General features: G+C 35.6%; 2 protein-coding genes across 6 annotated transcripts; one reads left to right on the top strand and one right to left on the bottom strand.

The window, feature by feature from the left end:
- Positions 1-1340: 1340 nt before the first annotated feature.
- LOC103326201 (beta-glucuronosyltransferase GlcAT14A) lies at positions 1341-5321 on the bottom strand. 2 transcript variants are annotated; one of them, XM_089048108.1, is made up of 6 exons: positions 5129-5317; positions 4869-4922; positions 3361-4088; positions 3195-3270; positions 2949-3064; positions 1341-2138 (listed from the first exon to the last, which is right to left on the bottom strand). In XM_089048108.1, exons 3-6 carry the CDS (start codon positions 3932-3934, stop codon positions 1639-1641), a joined length of 1266 nt encoding a protein of 421 aa, XP_088904234.1. In that variant the 5' UTR covers positions 3935-4088; positions 4869-4922; positions 5129-5317; the 3' UTR covers positions 1341-1638. The 2 variants fall into 2 exon arrangements, with proteins under 2 accessions (XP_088904234.1, XP_008226623.2); XM_008228401.2 differs by lacking the exon at positions 4869-4922 and having other exon boundaries at positions 5129-5321.
- Positions 5322-12333: 7012 nt separating this feature from the next.
- Positions 12334-18427, top strand: LOC103326200 (proton pump-interactor 1). Of its 4 annotated transcripts, none has more exons than XM_089048160.1 (7): positions 12334-12610; positions 13328-13720; positions 14798-14986; positions 15084-15260; positions 15387-15581; positions 17015-17113; positions 17216-17951. In XM_089048160.1, exons 2-7 carry the CDS (start codon positions 13415-13417, stop codon positions 17813-17815), a joined length of 1566 nt encoding a protein of 521 aa, XP_088904286.1. In that variant the 5' UTR covers positions 12334-12610; positions 13328-13414; the 3' UTR covers positions 17816-17951. The 4 variants fall into 4 exon arrangements, with proteins under 4 accessions (XP_088904286.1, XP_088904287.1, XP_088904288.1 ...); XM_089048161.1 differs by having other exon boundaries at positions 12607-12795; XM_089048162.1 differs by lacking the exon at positions 12334-12610 and having other exon boundaries at positions 13403-13720; positions 17216-17764; positions 17847-18427.
- Positions 18428-20696: the final 2269 nt, after the last annotated feature.

Below are 20696 nucleotides of genomic sequence, written 5' to 3'. Positions count from 1 at the left end.
ATCCTTGAATGAACCTCTCCAGCTCCGCTCACCCACCATTCTCAATATACACAATTTACCAAAAATATATATCCCCAAATTCAACAATTTGGAGAACCAGTTTGATTTGTAATTTACATCTGTAATGACACCTGCTTATGTCATGATTGTAGGGGTAGATATGTGGTAGAGAGAGAGAGAGAGAGAAAAATGGTGACTTGAATGGTGGCCTGGCTGACGTTCGGTTGGGTAGGGGTGGCGGGAATAAGGTTGGGAAGGGGGAGTTGCCTTTCTGGTTTTCTTTAATCTTGGATTTTGTGATTTTTTACTTTTAAAATTTAAATTAAGTTATAGATTTTTTTTTTCTTTTTCAAAGTTTGCTTATGTGCCATGTGTCATGTCTTAGACCATTAGGATGGTCTAAATGTTGCGAAATGCGGGTAAATACACAACACCTAAATGTGGAGGGTCGGGGAATCCATAAAGTAGTACGATAGTACAATCCTAGTTTGTCCCCTTCTTAGGAAAAAATATTAATAAATATTTACTTATATTATAATATATGGATAAGTTATTTCACATGGCTGTATTACCGTATTATCCTATAATACATATTTGAAATGAGGACTTTGGATTTGAGTGTGTAATGTAAATTGATTAATTCCACTAGTTAAATATCAATTTTCTGTGCTATTAAATTCACGCTAATAGTTTCAAAGAAACACAAGGATGGATTTTAAATAGACTTAAATATCAAAATGGTTCTTGTGTTTTACCTCATCTATCAATTTAATCCCCGTATTATAAATTTGGCCAATTTAGTCTCTGTGTTTGTATATGTTAGCAAATGTGAACCTTTCCGTCAAAATTTATCTTAAATATTTTATTAAATAACAAATTGAAAGATTTAAAAAACAAAATTTGAAGTGGACGCCGTAAACACCAACCCCCACCCCCAAACAAAATCTTGATTGCCATTTTTAATTAAATGGTCGAACTGCTAGTTTTGTTCTTCTCCTCCATCTCAAATTGTCAAACCGTTGAAATTTTCTTACAGTTTGATGTAATCAATCCCGCATTTCATAGAATGATGATTATTATAAAAGCAGAAATTTGCTACAAAAATTTATTGTTCTCTCCCGTGATTAATGATTAATGATTAATGCCAATGCCGTTATCATTTATTAGCACTTCTATTCAGTAAAGCAGTGATGAGGCTCATATTAGTTTTGTCAATCACTTATTTGCATTGCCAACAAATGATGCTTCATGACCATTTGTAACCATCTCCATTTCAAGGACAATAAAAAATTCTAGCTCTGAAAAACACATAAACTCGGAGAAAAGAACGAACCAAGACGGATGAACAGTAACAGTATACTAAATATATAATGTATGATTGTAAAAGGTCTAAATGTAGAACCTATCGAAACAATTATGATCAAACTCCTTTTTGGGTTCAAGAATGTGACAACTTAGGGTAATGCTCAATGGACACTGACTTGTCTCCATTCTATCAAGCTTAGCATCAAAATTTGATCCCTTAAACTCCAACAAACTGTTGTCTTGCTTGTTGATAGACTAGAAGTATGGTTTTCTCTTCATTTTACTTTTTTCTTTTCCTTTTACTAATTCGATTTGCAAGAATGTCCACAGAATCTATTTACATTGGTTTTGACCAAACTTAGCTGTCAAAGTAAGCCTACCCACAAGGCGGCGAAGCCTTTCGGCCCCTGGACCTGGTTTGATCTTGTTTGGGTTCCCAACCCTGGAGCATTTGGGTTTGCCAGCACACCAACCACCAGGAGTGAAGCTCCCTTTTCTTCGATGAAGTAAATCCTTATCGATCTTGTCTAGGGCAGGGTCATCGCGTTTGAATTTCCGAGCAAAGGCAGCAGCACTTGCAATCATCTTGTTTGTGTCATTAATGTTGAGGGTATGAGGATGCTGTTTTGGAGGAATATCCCAAGAAATATAGTGCAAATCATGGTTGACTGCAGTTTTAGCAAACTCTGGCTCATTGCATATGACAGTATGAAAGTAGCCTTCAGGCGAAGAAACAAAGTTTGCGTAGTACATGAGAAGGGTCCTCGGTAGATTGTCCCAACCCCAAACGCAGTACTCTACAAACCACCGTGACAAGACCATCCATGCTGAACCTGCAACAGAGATGCATTTTAATTAGTTGTGCAAGAAAGGAACCAAGAGTGACAATGCAGGTATAGAACCAAGATTGACAATGCAGCAGGTACAAGCAATTTCTTTCTTGAACCTTCATGCAGGGGTGCATGTTACTATGTTCTTCGAACCAGAACTGCCATTTGTTGATATATTTATCAAACCACCTTCAATATCTACTGGTAGACTATATTTAGAAGAAAATGTGCAGATTATTTTAACTGTAATTTTGCACTGATCAAAAGTTGCACTGGAACAACATATGCGGAAAGAGCCAACACAATTTGGTTTGTTAGGGATATTAAACAAACAACAATTCATCAATTTGTGATCTCATGATCCACCTCATGTATTCTGGCACTAGAATTGTTCAAAGTAAATATGTCCAGTTTCCAAATTGGTCCAATGGTTCAAACTTGAACTTTGGAAATTTCAAATTCATCCCCAGAAATTCAACCTTCCCATAAAACCTTTTCCTTGGGAATAAAAACCCAGCATACATGTTACAAACAAACGGTTCAAGCCATATTGTATTTATAAGTAAATCCACCAAAAGGCTCACTAAATACAATACTAGTAACCTGGAAGCCACTTCTCAGCAGAAAAAAAAAAGACAAATTAAGCAACAAGAAATACAAGATAAGGTCATAATGGAAACATACATTTGACAAAATTTCTGATGCACACATGATATCAGTTAATCTTCTCAACATTAAGATTTTAAGATTTTGCCTACATAAATTTTTTGCCAGAAGTCCAAATAACTAGAGGAGAACAATGTCAATACTCACCAGTAAACAATTTAAATGAAGTAGGTAATGTTCGGCGGGGCGTAACCCAAAATATATCTTGTTTTTTTGATGAGTAGAGACCAGGATCTAGAATTAAAGGCATTGCTCGTTTTTCCCTGGAAAAAGCAAGTTAACAGAGTATGAGTTAAAGTAATAATACCTAGAAGTTCTATACACGTCTAATGTGTTGAGTGCATGGAGTAGAGTGGGAGAGTGTAGAGAGAGACAGAGAGATAGAGAGCTCACTCCTTCCAACCAAGTTGGCTTGTATGCTCAATGAAATTGAGATTTCGATTTAAAGGTGAAAAGGTGTGAAAAAGATCTGTACAACACAAATCAATCAAACAGTTACTTTTAGCACAAAAGCTTACATCCTAAGAAAACTTTACAACTTTAAATGATATGGACTTACCATCTTGAGTAACAAGAGGATAATCTGAGGCGCTAAGGTTGATAAACCAATCCCAATCCTTACTCCTCCTGAGAAGAATTGCGCAGGCATGAAGAGTATTAGCAACCATGGTCGGTCCTCTGTAAGTTACCATATTAGCTTTCTTAATCACAAATACATTCCCAACTGTATTAAACATCGTCTCATTGTCTACTCGTGAAGCAAGCTCCAATCTTTCTGCTACTGGTGACTCAAGGTCTAAATGAAGAACATACTGATTCAGCGGATGGTACAGTGCTTGAAGAGTTCTCCAAAGCTTTTCCAAATCCCCTTTCGACCCGGAAATTAGATAGGCAAAACGAGGAATTGCTGGTACTGAAGGAGGGGGCGGACCTTGTGAAACTATATTCTCAGCAAAAGCTAGACTACTTTGGTTTGCTACTACCCGATATGGGAAAAATGAGAAGATTGAATTGATTGCATGTCGTGAAGAGACAAGACCCAAGTTCAAGGAAGTGGCTAGAAGGAATATGCATATGACAGAGCTTATGACAAGAGGGAATAGCCATTTCTTCTCCATGTTTGCAGAACCCATTACCAAACCTAATGATGGGTTGTTCCAAACAACTGTTGTCACATACTCATTTTCCTCAATTGTCCAAACACGTTGTGGAATTTAAATACCGCACTCAGAGGAGGATTGAGACCCCTTTCTCAAAAATATTCCGGAATTCAGACCTTTGAAACAGCTGTAGAATCAAACACCAAATATTAAAAAGAACATATTGATTCATAAATTGTTGTATATAATTCTGGTAAAACAAAGAATATTGGAGCTTGCCGTAAAGATTTAGCTCAAGTATTGGTTCTATGAACCTCCAAAACAATATAATTTTTTATAAGCAAGCAAGGAGATAAATGATAGGGACAGAGAAGAAGAACTTAAAAATATAGCAGAAGAGACACAAATGATGCATCAAGAAAATCGACTAGAGACCAGCAGAGGATTCAAACAAAAAAACTAAAATATATAATTAAAGAACGTAATTGTAACCCTGTTTCCAAAGAGTTAATAAAAATAAAATATCAGATATATACATTGATAATGACACAATTAGTAGGAAAAACTATGTCTAATCAAAGAAAATTCCTAATCGTTCATTTCCTAATACAATCCCTAATTGCATGTTCACACAAGGTACAGAATATCAAATTGCAGAAGTCTAACAAGGCAACCACACTAAAAACAAACCATATTGATTCAGTCATGCAAAACAGAGAAAATCCAGATCAGAAATTCACAGCTTTGCACAACCCAAAATAAAAACAGAACCAGCCAAGAATCAGATATCACATACCAAGACAGCTGAATCTTGAGCTCAACAGAGAAATTAAACAAAACCCAGAAAAGTTGGAATGCGTTTCGACAGAATTAGCCAACAAAAATCAAAACTTGATGAATAATTCAAGTTACAGAGAAAGAGAGAGAAGCAAAGAAGACAGCTTGAGATGTGAGAAAAGAGTAGAACCTAAATTTGATTCTTGTTTTTTTTTCTTTGTGTGAAGAAGAAGAGCAAGAGCGTCTGTGCACGTTGAGGAATAAAAGAATACAAAATAAAAACAAGATTTGGAGAGAGACACAGATGACAGAATCATACAGGGGTTATATATAAAAACGAAAAAAATGAACTTTGACAAAAGAGAGAGAGAGAGAGAGAGAGAGAGAGAGAGAGAGAGAAGTGGGCTATGTTGTTTCAACTATCAGATTGTTTTTTAATGGAATGTTTACCTGGACTCAGGCGTATCCTATTGTTGGGTCCCTTCTGGGATTCACCAACACGGCAACTGGTTCAGCTGTTTCTTCTATTATCTACTCTCTCTCTCCCTCTCTCTCTGTGTATCTGTTATAATCTTTGCGTTTCCTTCTGTACTTTGTGTTTTTCCGTTTTCATTTTTGTTTCTCTGATTGCTTTGTTGGTTTCTTTCCTTTCGGTTTGGTTTGGCATTTGTTGGAAGGGGATGAGGAATGTGGCGTTCTCAGCCGTTTTGAGTATGGAAAATCCAAGTGGGAAAAGTCATGCAGATCAACGGCTGTCGTTTGCCGTGGATTAAGTGCTGGATTTCATTTTACCCAATAGATAGATATTATGAGTTGTTTATTTGCTGTGATTTTTTTTTTTCATTTTTTTGGGATGATCAAAGTATTTCTGGGGGAAAATAAATATTTTTATTTGGTCAAACTTAAATCTTCATACTGAAGGAAAGCGGTTTCAAACAAAAGGTATAATTTATAAATCTTGGGAAATAAATGTTATAAATCTTCAATCTCGCATTAGAATTTCTAAGTGTAAAGTCAAATCTCTTGATTGAATTATGACCCAATACATACATGTTATTTGAAATATTGACAATACATAGATGCTACTTGAATTATTGGCAATACATATACGTTTTCATTTGTATGAAGAAAAAAAATTCATAATTATGGATAACATGAATTTACTGTCGAATTTACAATCTTCTTTTTTGTAGATAATTATTTTTTTTTTATAGTATAAGTGATAGTCTAAACTACAGGAAAGAGAGATTTCTTACACATATATTATGAATAAAATAAAATAAAAATTTATTTTGTTGAACGAGAAAAAAGTACTATAAGCACACCATGTGTATCAATTCAATTTTTATTAACTAAAAATCTATACTATTTAAAAATAATAATAATATATGTCAAAACTACATGTCTATCACATGATCATCATTATAAAGGTAGTACCACCAGCACACATCTTAATAGTATATTTACATAAAAATTAAATTATATATATTCTAAACTGGGTGAGTTCGGGGTTAGGAATTAGAATATCGTCTCAGCCCCTCTTCAAACATTATAGCTGAAAAATTCTCTGAACCATCCTCATATATCTTTTTTATCTTTCATACCTAACCCATCAGAGTTGAAACCCTACAAAGACTCCTGTGGAAAATGCCATGCCTAAGAGCAAGTCCAGCGCTCACTCAAACCTGGGCAAAAGGCCCCCCTGGCAGCCCAACTCCCCTCCAGACACAGAAAGAGAGATCGGGCAATGGTGGGTCCCACCAGCCCGAGCAGCCAAGGGCAACTTTGCTGGCTTGACGCGTCGTGGTGTTATCTTGGCGTCAACGAGGAAAAAAATTCAAAAAATTATAAAAATTCAATTTTAAAAAAAAACCAAAAAATTATGGATATTTTCCCTATAAATACATAACAATTTTATTCACTTTCCCTATAAATACATAACAATTTTATATTTTGTTGCATATATATATTTTTTTCTTGCCCTTGACTTGCCTTAGACTTTGCCTCATGGGTGGAACAGCAATCTGGTGACACTATTCACGTGAATAGTTCACTTCTTTTTAGATTTAGCCCTTGTGGGTGAAGATGCTCTAAGAAAGCTTCTTTTCCCAAGAATTCCCACTAAAGCATAGCTTGATGTAAGTTTGGCAAGATTGCATATGAAGTCAGATCTTGTAGCAGAAAAAAAACATACTTTCATTGAGAACAAAGGACAAATTTTGGAAATTTGAGAAATAAATCAAACGAACAATGATTTGTTTCTATATGAGAAAAAAGAATTTTCCTCATGGAAAATGCAAGGGAAGAATATGACCAACCAATCAGAAATTGGGCTGCTGACTGTTCATTGGCTTTCAACTTTTTTGACTTATATTCTGTTTTTTAACCCCTGAAATTTGACATATTTGCAGAACTTCATACATCCAATTGCATCTTGTTGAGAAAATAAAAGTTTTGGGCTTTGGAAGCATCGTCCCCTTCCCTTGTATCACTATTGGTGATTGAGTAGGGTGCACCTTACACCCGTGCACAGGGCATCCGAACCCCATCAATTTATGTCACACATATGCATTGTCGTGTCATGAATGTCACGGTGATTTAACAGAAACCAAACATTCTTAAAGGGCCCTTAATGATTGCGTTTACATTTGAGGATGATCTAAAACCGCTTAGATTCAATGTCACTGCTCATTTGCAATTAATTTCAAGATTGCAACGTTTTGCGGTTTACGGCAAAAGTTACGGCAGAATTTATGACTTTTCTTTTATTTCTAGATTTATTATCTATACTTTATTTCACAAGCAAGTCTCCCAGAAGTGAAGAAACACCCCTTAGTTTTGGAAAGCAAGCGACCCACTCCAATCAGTGAAGCTTTTTCAACTTTTGGGTTCTACGTTTGTTGTTTTTGGGTGTGATTTCAATGAAAACGGTGGTTTTGGTGACGGGTGGTTAATTTTCATGGTTGACGTAGGGTGAACTTTAACCCATCACCAGATTTTGAAATGTGGTTGGGTGAGGTGGGATGGAAATGGTCCTGCCAATATAGTGGGCGGGGGACTTGGGTCAACTCAAGGATGGCAAACAAGGGGATATTTTGGGGAAAAATTGAGAGCGTGTATGGGTGTCACATTCCGGAATCGGTTCCGTCGTAACACGATATTGTCCATTTTGGGCACTCCTTTCTGCCTTCACGGTTTTGTTTAGGAACTCACGAGCAACTTCTCGATGGGTCACACATCTTGAGATTGCTCTAGCCCCACGCTTAACTTGGAGTTCCGTGACTCTGAAGCCAATGAGCTCCCAAAAGGCATCGTTCTAGATAGAGGCAGACATGTATATATAATGCAAGGCTTCGTACTAGATGGAGGTAGGCATGTACATATAAGGCACATCACCCTCCTTTTGTTGGTCGATGTGGGATGTTACAATCCATTCCCCTTAGGGGCCCGATGTCCTCGTCGACACACTCGCACCACACAGCAGAGGCTCTAATACCAAATTGTCACATTCAGGTCACCCGTCTGCACGATATTGTCCGCTTTGGGCCCCTCTCTCTGCCCTCACGGTTTTGTTTCTGGAAACTCAAGAGCAACTTCTCAGTGGATCACCTATCCTGTGATTGCTTTAGCCCCAACTCGCTTAATTCGAAGTTCTCATGACTCCTAAGCCAGTGAGCCCCCAAAAGGCCTCGTACTAGATGGAGGCGAGCATGTACATCTAAAACACATCACTTCCTCTTCGTTAGTTGATGTGGGATGTTATAATGAGTATTCTAGAATGTTAAAAATTCATGGTTTGGGAACGGGTTAGGGATGGTATTGCTATCTCTGTTCCCGAACCTAGCCCCATAAATGATATATTTATTTTTTAGTAATATATAATTTAATATTTATCTAGTTTTTTCAAAATGAATTAAGATGATTGTGAGTAGTTTAGTTGATTTTTATAGTTCAACTGAGTATGATTTGAGTTGAATGAATGTTTAAGGTGAAATTAGTGCTATAACGTTAAATAAGTATTTTCAATTTTTAAAAAACTCATAAATTCGGGATAGAGATAGCCTCACGACAGGAATGGGGATTCGGGGAAAATTCTTATCAAGGGTGCAAGTACAAAGAGGGTATTGCCAAATATGGGCCCGAACCGGGCCATTGCTATCCCTTAATCACATGTATCTCCTTTAGTTTTTCAAATGTTAGTTTTTATCTTATTTAAAGTTAACACAGTTGTATTAGGGTTAAATGGTTAGATACGTGCGAATTAATGAGATAGGAGACATAAAGAATGGAGCAACTTAAATAAATTTTTTAGCTCAAATAGGACCATCACCCATTGTGTTGTTGATGTACTTCTCTAATACAATTCAGATTGCATCAATTAAAGATGCAAGTGCTACATTGAAAATAAAATAAAAGAAGAAGAATAGAGACACCAAGTAGTTCTCTTGTTCCAAAACTAATTTTGCGAATGCAACATGAACTAGTTGTCTGTAGACCCAAGACCTACGTATATATTATTTGTCTTTAAGTATAATCTAAAGACTACAGATAGAAAAAAATTACATGTGTTGGTCAATCAGATCAGATCCTAATCTCAATTACTTGTTTATTTATATAAATTTGTATCTTAAAATAAATTGGTGCTGCAATATTATTCAAGTTGAATCCATATAAATTCTAATTTCGTATATAGATAGGACAAACGACCGTACAGTGATATATTTAAATTGTAAATTAATTAGTGCAAGATGAATAAGAATCCTCTTCAAATTATTAAACAATACAAAGCATTGGCCTCATGACTTGCTATTGCTTTCTTGAGTCAAATTATTAAACAATACAAAGTATTGGCCTCATAACTTACTTACGTTACGGATGCCAGGTAATTCAGTCAATCACATATTGTCATGAATTTTTTAATTTTCATATGATATTATGTAATTGACTTAAGATACTACCACAACGACATCCTCCAGATTGCACGGAAATTATTCTCTTAGATTATGCATTTAATTTGGTTTTCAACACAAGTATAACGTATGTTTAGGATATTATTTCTTTCACTTTGGTTTGGTTGAAGCTAGATGAGAGCAAGAATCAAACTTTTATAACGGACGGCTCCAATCACTTAATATAATTAAAATAAAAGCCGACCAGAAAAAGAAACAAATATAATAAAATAAATAAATAAAGGTGATGGCGTAAACGCGCTCCACGTTTGAAGCAAACAAGGAACATTCCTGCATTGCATGGTGCGAGCGCGCAGGCCAAAAGATTCCATTGGCTCACTTACCAAATCATTACGCGGCGCCAAATGTCAAAACAAAACAATTATCAATTACATACTTTATCTTGTTCTTCTGGAAGAAGAAAGATAAGCTAATATATGATACGAGCATGAGTGTTTGTTGGTCCAAAAATTGAAATGGGCCTCACGTTGAAAACTAATATATGATACGAGCATGTATAAATGTGGACACGTTGGGTACTTGGTCTTGTACAAATGATCTCTTCCACTTATTAGTGTGTGGGGCATCAAAGGTGATATGGAAGTCAACGGGTCTAGTGGAGGAAAAAATTGACTTAACTTACAGATATCTGATCTCAGGTTTGAACTACATGACACATTAGTAATGCGTGTGTGAGAAACTCCCATCTTTCTCGTAGTTTAGATTATCATTAACCCATCTTCCTTCGAAACTTGGGGTAACCCTATTTTTGAAGTATAGGGTAGGTGAAATGAGTGAGTGATGAGTTAAAACTGAATCATCCATGTGTTTCCTCCTTAGAATGATCTTCACCTTGAAATCCTTGTTTATCAGTAGCGCCCACTCCTACTACTGGGGCTATCATTTGAATTTGGTGCATGTAGGCCCACTCGAGCACAATGAAATAGCATGTAAAGGATGTCCCGTTTCTAGGTGTAGCCTTTAGCAACAACTACATTTAGATGGGAGTCAGGCCCAATTGCAAGTTGGGTTGTACCCATATGATATGATATCTGCAAATAAAATATCAATTAAAATAACTTTTCAATTTTTTTGCAAAGTTTGATGGCATGTTTTGTTTATCCAAAATCGAAATAAGATAGAACCAAAATGGGATAAATAAAAAATCAATAAGAAAGAATCATAATTGGCGTTTTCTAAAACGAGATGCTTGCTAATTAGAATGAGAATCAATTTGATTACTAAAACTGATTTTGATAGTATATGCCATATGCTTTTAAACGTACAACAAGAATTTCTCAAATTTCCTCGCATGAGAAATGCGTTTTTATTTTTATTTTCTGCTGTGGCAATTTCGTTTGCATCAATAGCTAACAAGTTAAGAACAACCACATCGGACTTGCAGGTTTGGATATCTCTCTTTCTGCCGTGGCACGGCAAATTTTTATTATATGTTTGAGTACATGTACTTTTGATTATTTGTTCGGAGATTTTAATTATTTTTTGGGTTGTGCATATTTTTTTCATATCAATTCAATTTCTTGTTGCGTTTGGTCACTGGAGAATTTGAATCCATATTAAGCACCTTAGTTGCTTTGTACTTATTTTTGTTTATCTTATCAATAAAATAGTATCGTAACTAAGTGATACTATTTTAATAGATAATTTCTCATTAAATATCAACAGCAACAAAGCGATATTTATCGCAACTAAATATTAATGGGATTTGCTGTCATTTTACCATTTTGGACAATAAATATGTAGTGATAGAAATTATTAATGGGAGTAACTACATATTTATTGTCCAAAATGGTAAAATGACAGCAAATCCCATTAATATTTAGTTACTCGCAGCAATATTTCATTCATTCCCCCAACTCACCGGATATGGTAAGACTTTACACTCCACGCATACAAGATTCCCTTTTTGGCAACCATTCAAGATGGGCAGTTTCGTACTTTCATACGTCATGCAAATCCACATCTACAGATCTAGCTAGCTCATCTGATCTGATCGTTAACGAAACGTGGCGTAACTCAGCGCGTACGAAGTAGACGTGTTTATAATCTTCGCCTCGAGAGAGAGAAGACTTTGCCAAAACGCAAAGCCAAAACCGGCAGCTGCCTCTACACAGTACTTATCGCTGACGTCAAGGCCCTCAATGCTACGTCGTTTCGTTTCGAGTAACCGAAGTTTCCTTGTACGTATCGAAATTTATCACGATGTCAGTGTCGTTTTATCTTTTACAACGCCGGTAAATCTAGCGCCATGTTTGGTAACTCCCCAAAATGTTTATTTCATTTCTGGTACATTTTCTCTTTAAAAAAAATTAATTTTAGAAAAACAAGAGAAATAATATATGAATTGTTGTACTATAAAATTGAATATTAATATATTAAATATAGGCACTAAAAACTTTTAAAATATATGAATTGTTGTACTATTTTTCTTTTGGTATTTCAATAATAATAAAAAACTCTTCATTACAATTTAGGAAGTATCTCTTGACTAAAAATAAGTCATTATTATTTTTAAGACATTTCCTATTGAAACAAGTGATAATATATTAAACACATACACTCGAATGTAGCACTCGAACTCAGTTTCTTATGAATTATTTACTCCAAACCACTATATACTAGTGGTTACTTTGCCACTTATTATTATTTTGTAACAAAGCCAAAATCTTATGCTTCACCTGAAATGTCTCTCCCTAATTAAATACAAAGTAAATATAGTCACTCTTCTCTCTCTCTCGGAAATAGGAACAAGAAAGAGAGACTTTGAAGGGAAGGAAAAAGGGTGGGTCTGAAGAAGAGAAGGGGAAATAATAAAAGGAAAGGAGATCTCGACCATAATTTATTTTTTTTCATTTCTGGGTTTTTCCTAAACTCGGTTTTGGGGGCCCTTTTCTTTACATAAGGATATTCTCTGTCTCCCTCTCGCTTTCTCTTTTACTGCTTCCGTCTGTTTCTGCTTCTGGTAAGAATCCCCTATTTTCTCAACCTCTCTATCTCCCTCTGGCTTCAATTTTGTTTTATTTATTTTTTTAAAAAAATTTTTGGTTAATGGGTTGATCCGATTGCTCTCAGTTTTTCTTGGTAAAAGAATTGTGTTTAGATCAGATATGTTGGGTTAATTTTTTTGGATTTTGTTGCTTGTTTGATGTAAGTCCCGATCTTTTTGAATGTATTGAATCTGTCATTTGATGCGTTTTTCTTTGCTATCGTTTTGCTTCTTGATTGCGATACGGGCGTAACTGTTCAGATTTGTTTGTTCTTTCCTTGAAAAATCATAATATTTTTTTTCATGAATGAAAAATCATAATATTTTTTTTCATGAATGAAAAATCAATAGATTGAATGCATCTAGAGGCTGCACTTACATCTTTTGAGTGTTGGGTAATTTTGTATTTGTTTAGTTTTCATGATCTATGAAGCTTTTAGATGCTCATGCACTCCACATAATGCTGGATTTTGATTCAAATTTTTTGATTTGTTTGTTTTGATGATATGAATTGAAGTCGGTAATTTTCAGATAAGTTAGGTATTCATATGATCGATTAAAATGTGATATCTTGAAGCATATGCCGGTTAACCCTGTGATCTATTCAACTAGAAGCCTGCTAAATCAAATCTAGATTTGGACTGGGTTTTCGTTATTTTTCTTTATATAACATGATATTGCCTTTTACATCAGGACTTTCGGTTTCTAAGGCTGTTCTTTGGCGGAAGGCATGGGTGTTGAAGTTGTGGGATTTGAGGCGGTCCAAGGACCAGTGGGGCTATGACTGAAGGAGGGCATTCTGCCAACGAAAATGGGAAATTGGATCAAGGAAATGAGCCCATAAAATTTGGATCACATGGTGATGAATCGGTTAAAAAGGAAGTGAACGAGGTTTCAGTTGCAAACTTCCCGAAGGATGCAGTTGATGAGTGGCCTGCCCCAAAGCAGACTCATTCTTTTTATTTTGTCAGGTACCAGACGTATGATGATCCAAAAATAAAAGCCAAAGTTGACCAGGTTTCTAGAGAGGTGGAGACTAGGAATAATGCCCGATCTCAGATCATTGACGCATTAAGAGCAAAAAGGGTGAGTTGAAGCATATGACCTTATTCGTGAATCTCATTTGTTCTTTTGAGATTTTTATTCCTTATAGTATTAAATGCGGATGATATATGATCGTAGAACTATAAAATTTATGCTCAAAGACACCAATGAATGCATAAATTTTCATTTGGAAAACACTAGAGAACATCTGCAACTCTTCTTTAATCAAATCTTTCATTTCATCTGCAAAAATTTAGAGACAAATGGCAGAGGGGACACTATGGTTGCGTGTATAATCACGCCAAAGTTACCAGTTTTTAAGTGGAAGACCAATTGAGAGATTCAATGGAGAAGAAAAGAGATGTTTAAAAATTGTAGTAATGAATAAATTGTCAGAAGTAGTAGAAGCTAATCAGGTATTGGTACTATAGAAGAACAGCATAGAAACATATGGAGGCGAGTCTCTATGCTTTTTCACAAGTGGTCCTCATAGCTTTCGTAGTAAGCTTTTGACACTAGTTGTAAGTTGGCTTTCTTTTGTACAATTGGCAAATGGATTGGCAGGTAATTAGATTTTTGAACTAGCTTTCTACCAATGCGAAAAATAGGAAATTGATCATAAAGTTGATGTGAAAAATGAATGTATACTGCACGTGTGTGCACATACATTATATGTGTATATATAATATCACTGCTATTATGATGAGCAGATTCCTCTGGTTTTCATACTTCTCTGTTTTTCTGAAGTGTCCCTCTTATACATTACTAACTAAATAACAACAATTTATGTTTTTTGAAAAAAAAAAAAAACCAATCCTTTATCCTACCTAAACTACTACTCCTACTTTGTGTGAACACACATATGTTGACTTTTAAAGAAGTTTTTGGACTTGTTCGATCTTTTATGGAAATCTTATAGATTCAATTCGGTTCAATATTGTGTTTTGTTCTGTTCTATAACAATGTTGGGGTGCCTGTTTGCTCAAGCTGATCTAAATTAATATGCAGTATCAAAATGAAAAATATGGAAATAAGTTGATTGAATGGATTTATTATTTAAATTTTAGAAGAATGAACCTCTGATTTCACTGTATTGTCCCCCTCCTCTTTTTTCTACAGACCGATAGAGGAGAGTTGGTTGAGCAGATTAAGGCTCTGAGAGATGACAACAGGCAGATTAGATCAATTGTGGATGAGAAGTTTAAGGATTTACAGCCTCTGCAGCAGGCTCTCGGACAGCTGCGCAGCGCAGACCATGCTAGTCGTAATGGTGGTTTGTGTTCATCTGAGGAAGAGCTCAACAGTCGTGTATGCTTTCTTTTTTAAGCTTTTTACAGCTCTGAATCCATCAGTTTGCTCTTTTGACTTCTTGCCTTTTTCACTCTTTAAATACTGTTGGAAACAGATCCAGGGGTTGCAGTATATCATACAACATGAGAGCATTGAATTGAAGGAGGAAAAGAAAATACTTAAAGAGATCAGAACTCTTGAGAGCACAAGGGCACAAGTTATTGCTAATGCTGCCATGATAGCAAAGATTGAGAAAGTGGCTCCCAAAGAGGCCCTTCAGGACCAAGTTAAAGTAAGGGGATTTTGATTTGACTTGTATGTTTTTGAGCTTTTTATGTTTCAATCCATTCCTGAATTGTGCAGAATCTCATAACTTATGTAAGGTATACTAATCATTTGCAAAATCGTGTGTTTGTAGCTTATGGGTGGTGATTTGGATGGAGTGAAAAAGGAGCAACAAGCAGTTAGGTCCAAAATTAAGCAACTTGATGATGCAGTGAAGGCCATAGACAAGGAAATTGCATCATTACAGGACGAGCTGAGTATTGTGACTGAGAAGAGGGACAAAGCACGCGATAGCATTTTTCAACTTCGGAAACAGCGTGATGATGATGTAAGTTTTACTTCATTTTTAGTTCCTCCCCCCCTCTCTCTCTCGCGCGTCCCCTTCCCTCTCTCTCTTTGCTCATGTGCCGATTATCAAAAGCTGTGGATTTTCCCAGTTGTGTACGAGTTAAATTCACTTTATTCTGGGTAGTCAAAATCTCGAAGTATTGTTTGTTATTTCATCAATATTGCAAGCCCGGTTCCTTGTGCTTTTGTTGTAACTATGTGGCCAAAGTGGTGCTAGATGAATGATTGGGTCAACTGTAAGTCTCTAATATTGGGATATTCTGATCTTATTGGTTTGTTAACTTTCCACTGCAAACAATTATTTTCAGAACAGCCTGTTATGCTGAAAGAAGCATTTTTTTTGGGCGCGGAAAGGTTCAAGGAAGGGTTGGGTATTTATGTACATAGATGAAGTTTTAGTGATCGAAATGTACTGGATAAGGAGTAGCAAGTGAATAGTTTTCTTTTGTTTCCTCTTTTGGCTTTTACTTTAAAATCCAATATGTTTATTGTTGAGAGTGGTTTTATGAAGCTTTAATTGAATCTTTTCAACTAAGGTTGTCACATTTCCTTTTGGGATCTTTGAAGGGTTTTGGATTCACACTAGGTTAATATGCTAAGTGTATATTGGAATAGTCATCTCAGTTCAACATTTCTGTTCTTTTGTATAAAGATACATTTTGACTTTGCTCATTGCTCGACTCTCTCTCTCTCTCTCTCTCTCAGAAATTTTATACATGGGTTGTAAATTGTCATTTACTGTAGGGAGGGTAGTGCTGAATCTGAAAACATGCTCAACTCATTGGTTGCATTCACTTTTTAATTCAATTGCAAATATCTAGATTGCTTTATATGTTCAGAAGAGGATTCAAACAGTCAAAAGTTGCTGGTAATTAGGGTTACGTATGCTTTCTATTTATTGCTTCTCATTTGTACCTTGTTTACTGGTTGCTTATAACTCGTGTTGTTTTCGTTTCTTGTTGGCAACACTTTGCATCAGTCCTTTTTTCTTCTTAAAAATTTAGTGCCTTGTGGAGTTTACTTATAATAGGTGAAAACTGCTGAATCCGTGTTTGAAGAATCATATTGGAATTTGGAAATTTTGTATGAAATCTAGTTGAGTTTTATTCTGTTTTCGGTTTAAAAGAGTTTATTCTTTTGGTAGATAACCACTCATTAACTATTTTGCTATATGAAAATTTAAAATTGTAAATGCGCAAATTGGTAAACCATTTTATTTGTTTCAGATCTCTCACTTGTGCTTACCTCTGTGTCTGATTTGCTTTTTCTTAATATAGTATATAGTATTTATAGGCATGCCAAAGTAGTATTTTCTTAATGCCCACATCATTAAGTTACCCTTCTGACATGAATGGTTGTATTTTATCTATGTGTGTGATAGTCACCCTTTAATTAATTTGCACTGATTTTCAGAATGCCTGCTTTTACCAAAGCCGTATGCTTTTGACCAAAGCGAGAAATCTTGCTGTTACAAAGGATATTAAAGCACTTGAAGAACTTTCTCATGCAGAGGTTTGCCAATTGCAAAATGAATATTTTCATTGTTTATAATAAGTTAACTCCACCATTATCAATGTAGAAGCTGCATTCTAAATTTTAATTTTTTTTTGTTAGGTTGAGAAATTTATGGCCCTCTGGAACAGTAACAAGGATTTTAGAGATGATTATGAGAAAAGAATTTTGCCAGCTCTGGATAGGCGGCAAATGAGTAGGGATGGGCGTATAAGAAACCCAGATGAGAAGCCATTGGTAGCTGTGGAAGCATCTGGAGCCCCTGTAGTAGAGACAGCATCAAAAGCTAATTCAAAACAAGTTAGGGAAGATACCAGATCTGCTCCACTGGATACTTTGCCCGTGCAGAAGGCTCAGAAAGATGCCAAAAATAAAGCAACAGGTCCAAAATCTGTTGAAGAGCATATTGATGTAGCAGACGAGGATATATCTGGGCTTGAAAAGCAGACAAAGGAGAGTACCCCAAAAGACAATAAAGTTGATGCAGAAAAGTTGAAGGAGTTGAAAAGACAAGAGGAAATTGAAAAAAATAAGCAGGCCTTGGAAAGGAAGAAGAAGAAAGCAGAGAAAGATGCAGCTAAAGCAGCTATTAGAGCTCAAAAGGAAGCTGAAAAGGCTGAAAAGAAGCTTAAGGAAATTATTTATTTATTTGTTTATTCTTGTTACTTGCGCTTTGTTAATCTGCTTGAAGTTAGAAACTGACACTAGTTACCAATTCGACTTCACTCAGGAGCGTGAAAAGAAGGCAAAGAAGAAGGGTTCATCTGCACCTGAGACCCAACCTGAGGAGCCGACAGAAGCAGTTGCTGAGGCTGCAGAACCAGAAAAGGTAACTGAAAATGTTGAAGCTCCTGTCCTTGCAAAGGCTAAGGTGCAAAAGGATAGCAATCTGAGGAATAGAGGTCGACCAAGAGGTGCAGAGTCACTTCCGAAGGCCATCCTGAAGCGGAAGAAGTCAAGTACTAACTATTGGTTATGGGCTGCTCCTGCTGCTTTGTTTGTTGTGTTGTTTCTAGCACTCGGTTACCATTATCTTCTTTGAGGAAGTTAAACTGGAACTGAGGTAGAGAAGAGTCGAGATCTAAAAGTTTTCTGCTTGAGAAGCACGCAAATGACTAGGTCTTTCTATTAGTTAAAGTAAGTTGTTCCTGTTCTTTACATCCTGTGTCAGGCTCAGGATGGACTCAAAACTCATAATGTTGGTGGTAGCTCAGTCGAAACTATCTTTCAATGGAGAAGAAGCATACATTTGGTTTTGTTGATGTAATTTCAAATTTTGACTTTCCCCTTTTCATGGATGTTATCTTTAGAGAAGCTCGAACGGTTTTGCCATTTTATTTTTTATTTTTGGGTTAGCCAGATCAATATAAATTTGTATATAAATATGGGGATGGTAAATGCACTCCAAAACTAGCTTCCCCACGCGCATGCACTAAGCTTATTAATTGCATCTGCACTGTTGTTGAAGATTTAGGTGTTGTGCATCAGTAAAGCGCAATGCTTTTTCTCCAACTTGCTTGAATAAGGGAAAATCATACGTTCAGGACAAATTTTTTTTTTTCCTTTTTTTACGTCATATGTTCAGGACATATTTGCTTTGACATGTTTAAATATTAAATATTAAACATTCCATTAATTAGTAACACGAAGGGTGGACACATAACCGATAACTGAAGGCCTGTTTGGTATTCAATTTGAATTCAACTTTTTAAACTTCAAAAGCAGAATTTGAGTCCAAAACAAAGAAAACATGTTTGGTAGTCCTATTTTTAATAACTCAAATTCAAGAATAATTGAAAAACACCCTAATTATTAAAAACAAAAAATATCTGTTTTTTCAGTTTTTTTTTTTTATTTTCTAACAACCCACAAGTTCTCAAATTTTTAAGAATTTGAAAACAGTTTTCAAGTTGCATACTAAACAAGTTTTTGAATCTTAAAAATAGATTTAAGAAATCCTTATTTTTAAGAAAAATCAAAGTTTTTGAGTTCCAATTTGAATAGGATACGCTCCCTGATTAACTTGCATTACCCGACTTGGTCAGTCCGGTGTGCTTCACTCCGCTTTTTGGCTCTTATTATTTATGAGTTCAAACTATTCTAATGTACGGGAAAATGGTTGAACTTGGATGCAAGGAGATGGTACACTGTTTTGGCCAACTGCTCTAACCTACATTTGCCTATTTGTATTGGATAGCTCGTCATCTATGGAATAGTCGCCCCTAATGTCTGATTCTTTTTGCATTCATACTAGCTTATCTGCCTTACGAGTTAACCGAAATCCATTGTCTAGGCTGTGTTGGGTAACATCCATTCTATATAATTAAGAACATATAAAGTTTTTTTTTTAGTACAAGTACAATAATCTAAATTACAGGAGGAGGATAAATTTCTCACACACACCCCCCAAAACAGTATTATTCCTGATACAAGAAAGTTTTTTTTTTGCCATGATGATAAGGGTAGAATGAAGCGAAAAGGTGATGATTTAACGGAGGAGTTGGGGAGAAGGGAATGTTTGTGAATGAAATTAGTGAGAAGACCGAGGAAAGATCATTCCCCATTAGCTGTTTGGTTTTTTTTTTTGCTCGAGTGGGTAGGGAACTCAAATAATTGATTGAAACAAAATGAAGAAAATTTAAAGTGTCCATTGATTTTGGAATGTATATTACAAGTATTTTTTTCTAATAATAATAAGTTATAAACAAAGGAAGAAACATTTGCTTAAGGTTAAGACAGTGTGACTTGTCATTGCGAATTAAATTTTTTATATAATTTAATTACCCATTGATGTTGGAATATATTACAAGTATTTTTTTCTAATAATAATAAGTTATAATTTGCTTATTGATTTAAAATTTTTTATATTTAATTTAATTACCTGAATATATTGATTGATTTTGAGGGTAAACGAGTGTCCATCCTTAAATTGGATTGGCACTCGAATGAAAGCATGTCTCTGAATTTCTCTATCTACATCATCATCGGTACTAGCACAGAAAAGTGATCGTTTAACTCAATATAGTTTGAGTTGAGTATCAAAGCTGACGCCATTCACCCTTAAAAAAAAAAAAATTTTGGCTGTAAATGAGACGTATGATTCTGTTGGGTGCAAGAGGGTGAACATTGGGTGTACTCTTAGGGCAGACCAGCCTGCAAAGAGAAAAAAAGAAGAAGAAATAATCGCTGGAAGTTTAAATTGCTGCGCATAAAAAAAAAAGTGATCGCCTTAATTACCCTTTTCGGATTACTTGTTTGATTTGTTTATGTTTTTTTAAATTGGAATTTCTATGCACTTCCATGTTATCATATCTCAGGTTTACAGCGAATGTGAAGTTTCTACTTGTACAAAGGCAGTCAATGTTTGCATTCACCGCTACTCCCAGATCCTATCTGAAAACTAATACCACCACTACCGGATCCCATCTTGAATTCAACCACCAAAATCCATGCCTTCAGAAGAACCTCAACTAGGCATAGACTTGTTCAACTGGACGTGACATATTCCTCATTGTAGAGGTGGTAAAACCACAATACTTTCCAACCTCAATACCGCTGGAAGTGACAAGGCCGCTGAAAAGCA

Source organism: Prunus mume, linkage group LG3, assembly GCF_029339155.1.
Source record: "Prunus mume cultivar Tortuosa linkage group LG3, ASM2933915v1, whole genome shotgun sequence".
Taxonomy (NCBI): domain Eukaryota; kingdom Viridiplantae; phylum Streptophyta; class Magnoliopsida; order Rosales; family Rosaceae; genus Prunus; species Prunus mume.
This window is presented reverse-complemented; position numbering and strand designations above follow the sequence as displayed.

What these genes read in the sequence shown, in the direction of transcription:
- LOC103326201 (XM_008228401.2), bottom strand. Translation starts at nt 3,934, where the DNA reads ATGGGTTCTGCAAACATGGAGAAGAAATGGCTATTCCCTCTTGTCATA. An exon ending in AGCCAACTTGGTTGGAAGGA is followed by an intron (nt 3,065 to 3,194) that starts GTGAGCTCTCTA and finishes TGCTTTTTCCAG; the next exon opens with GGAAAAACGAGCAATGCCTT. An exon ending in TTCATTTAAATTGTTTACTG is followed by an intron (nt 2,139 to 2,948) that starts GTGAGTATTGAC and finishes TCTCTGTTGCAG; the next exon opens with GTTCAGCATGGATGGTCTTG.
- LOC103326200 (XM_089048163.1), top strand. Translation starts at nt 13,415, where the DNA reads ATGACTGAAGGAGGGCATTCTGCCAACGAAAATGGGAAATTGGATCAA. An exon ending in AGGAAGAGCTCAACAGTCGT is followed by an intron (nt 14,987 to 15,083) that starts GTATGCTTTCTT and finishes TGTTGGAAACAG; the next exon opens with ATCCAGGGGTTGCAGTATAT. An exon ending in AGGAAATTATTTATTTATTT is followed by an intron (nt 17,765 to 17,843) that starts GTTTATTCTTGT and finishes GACTTCACTCAG; the next exon opens with GAGCGTGAAAAGAAGGCAAA.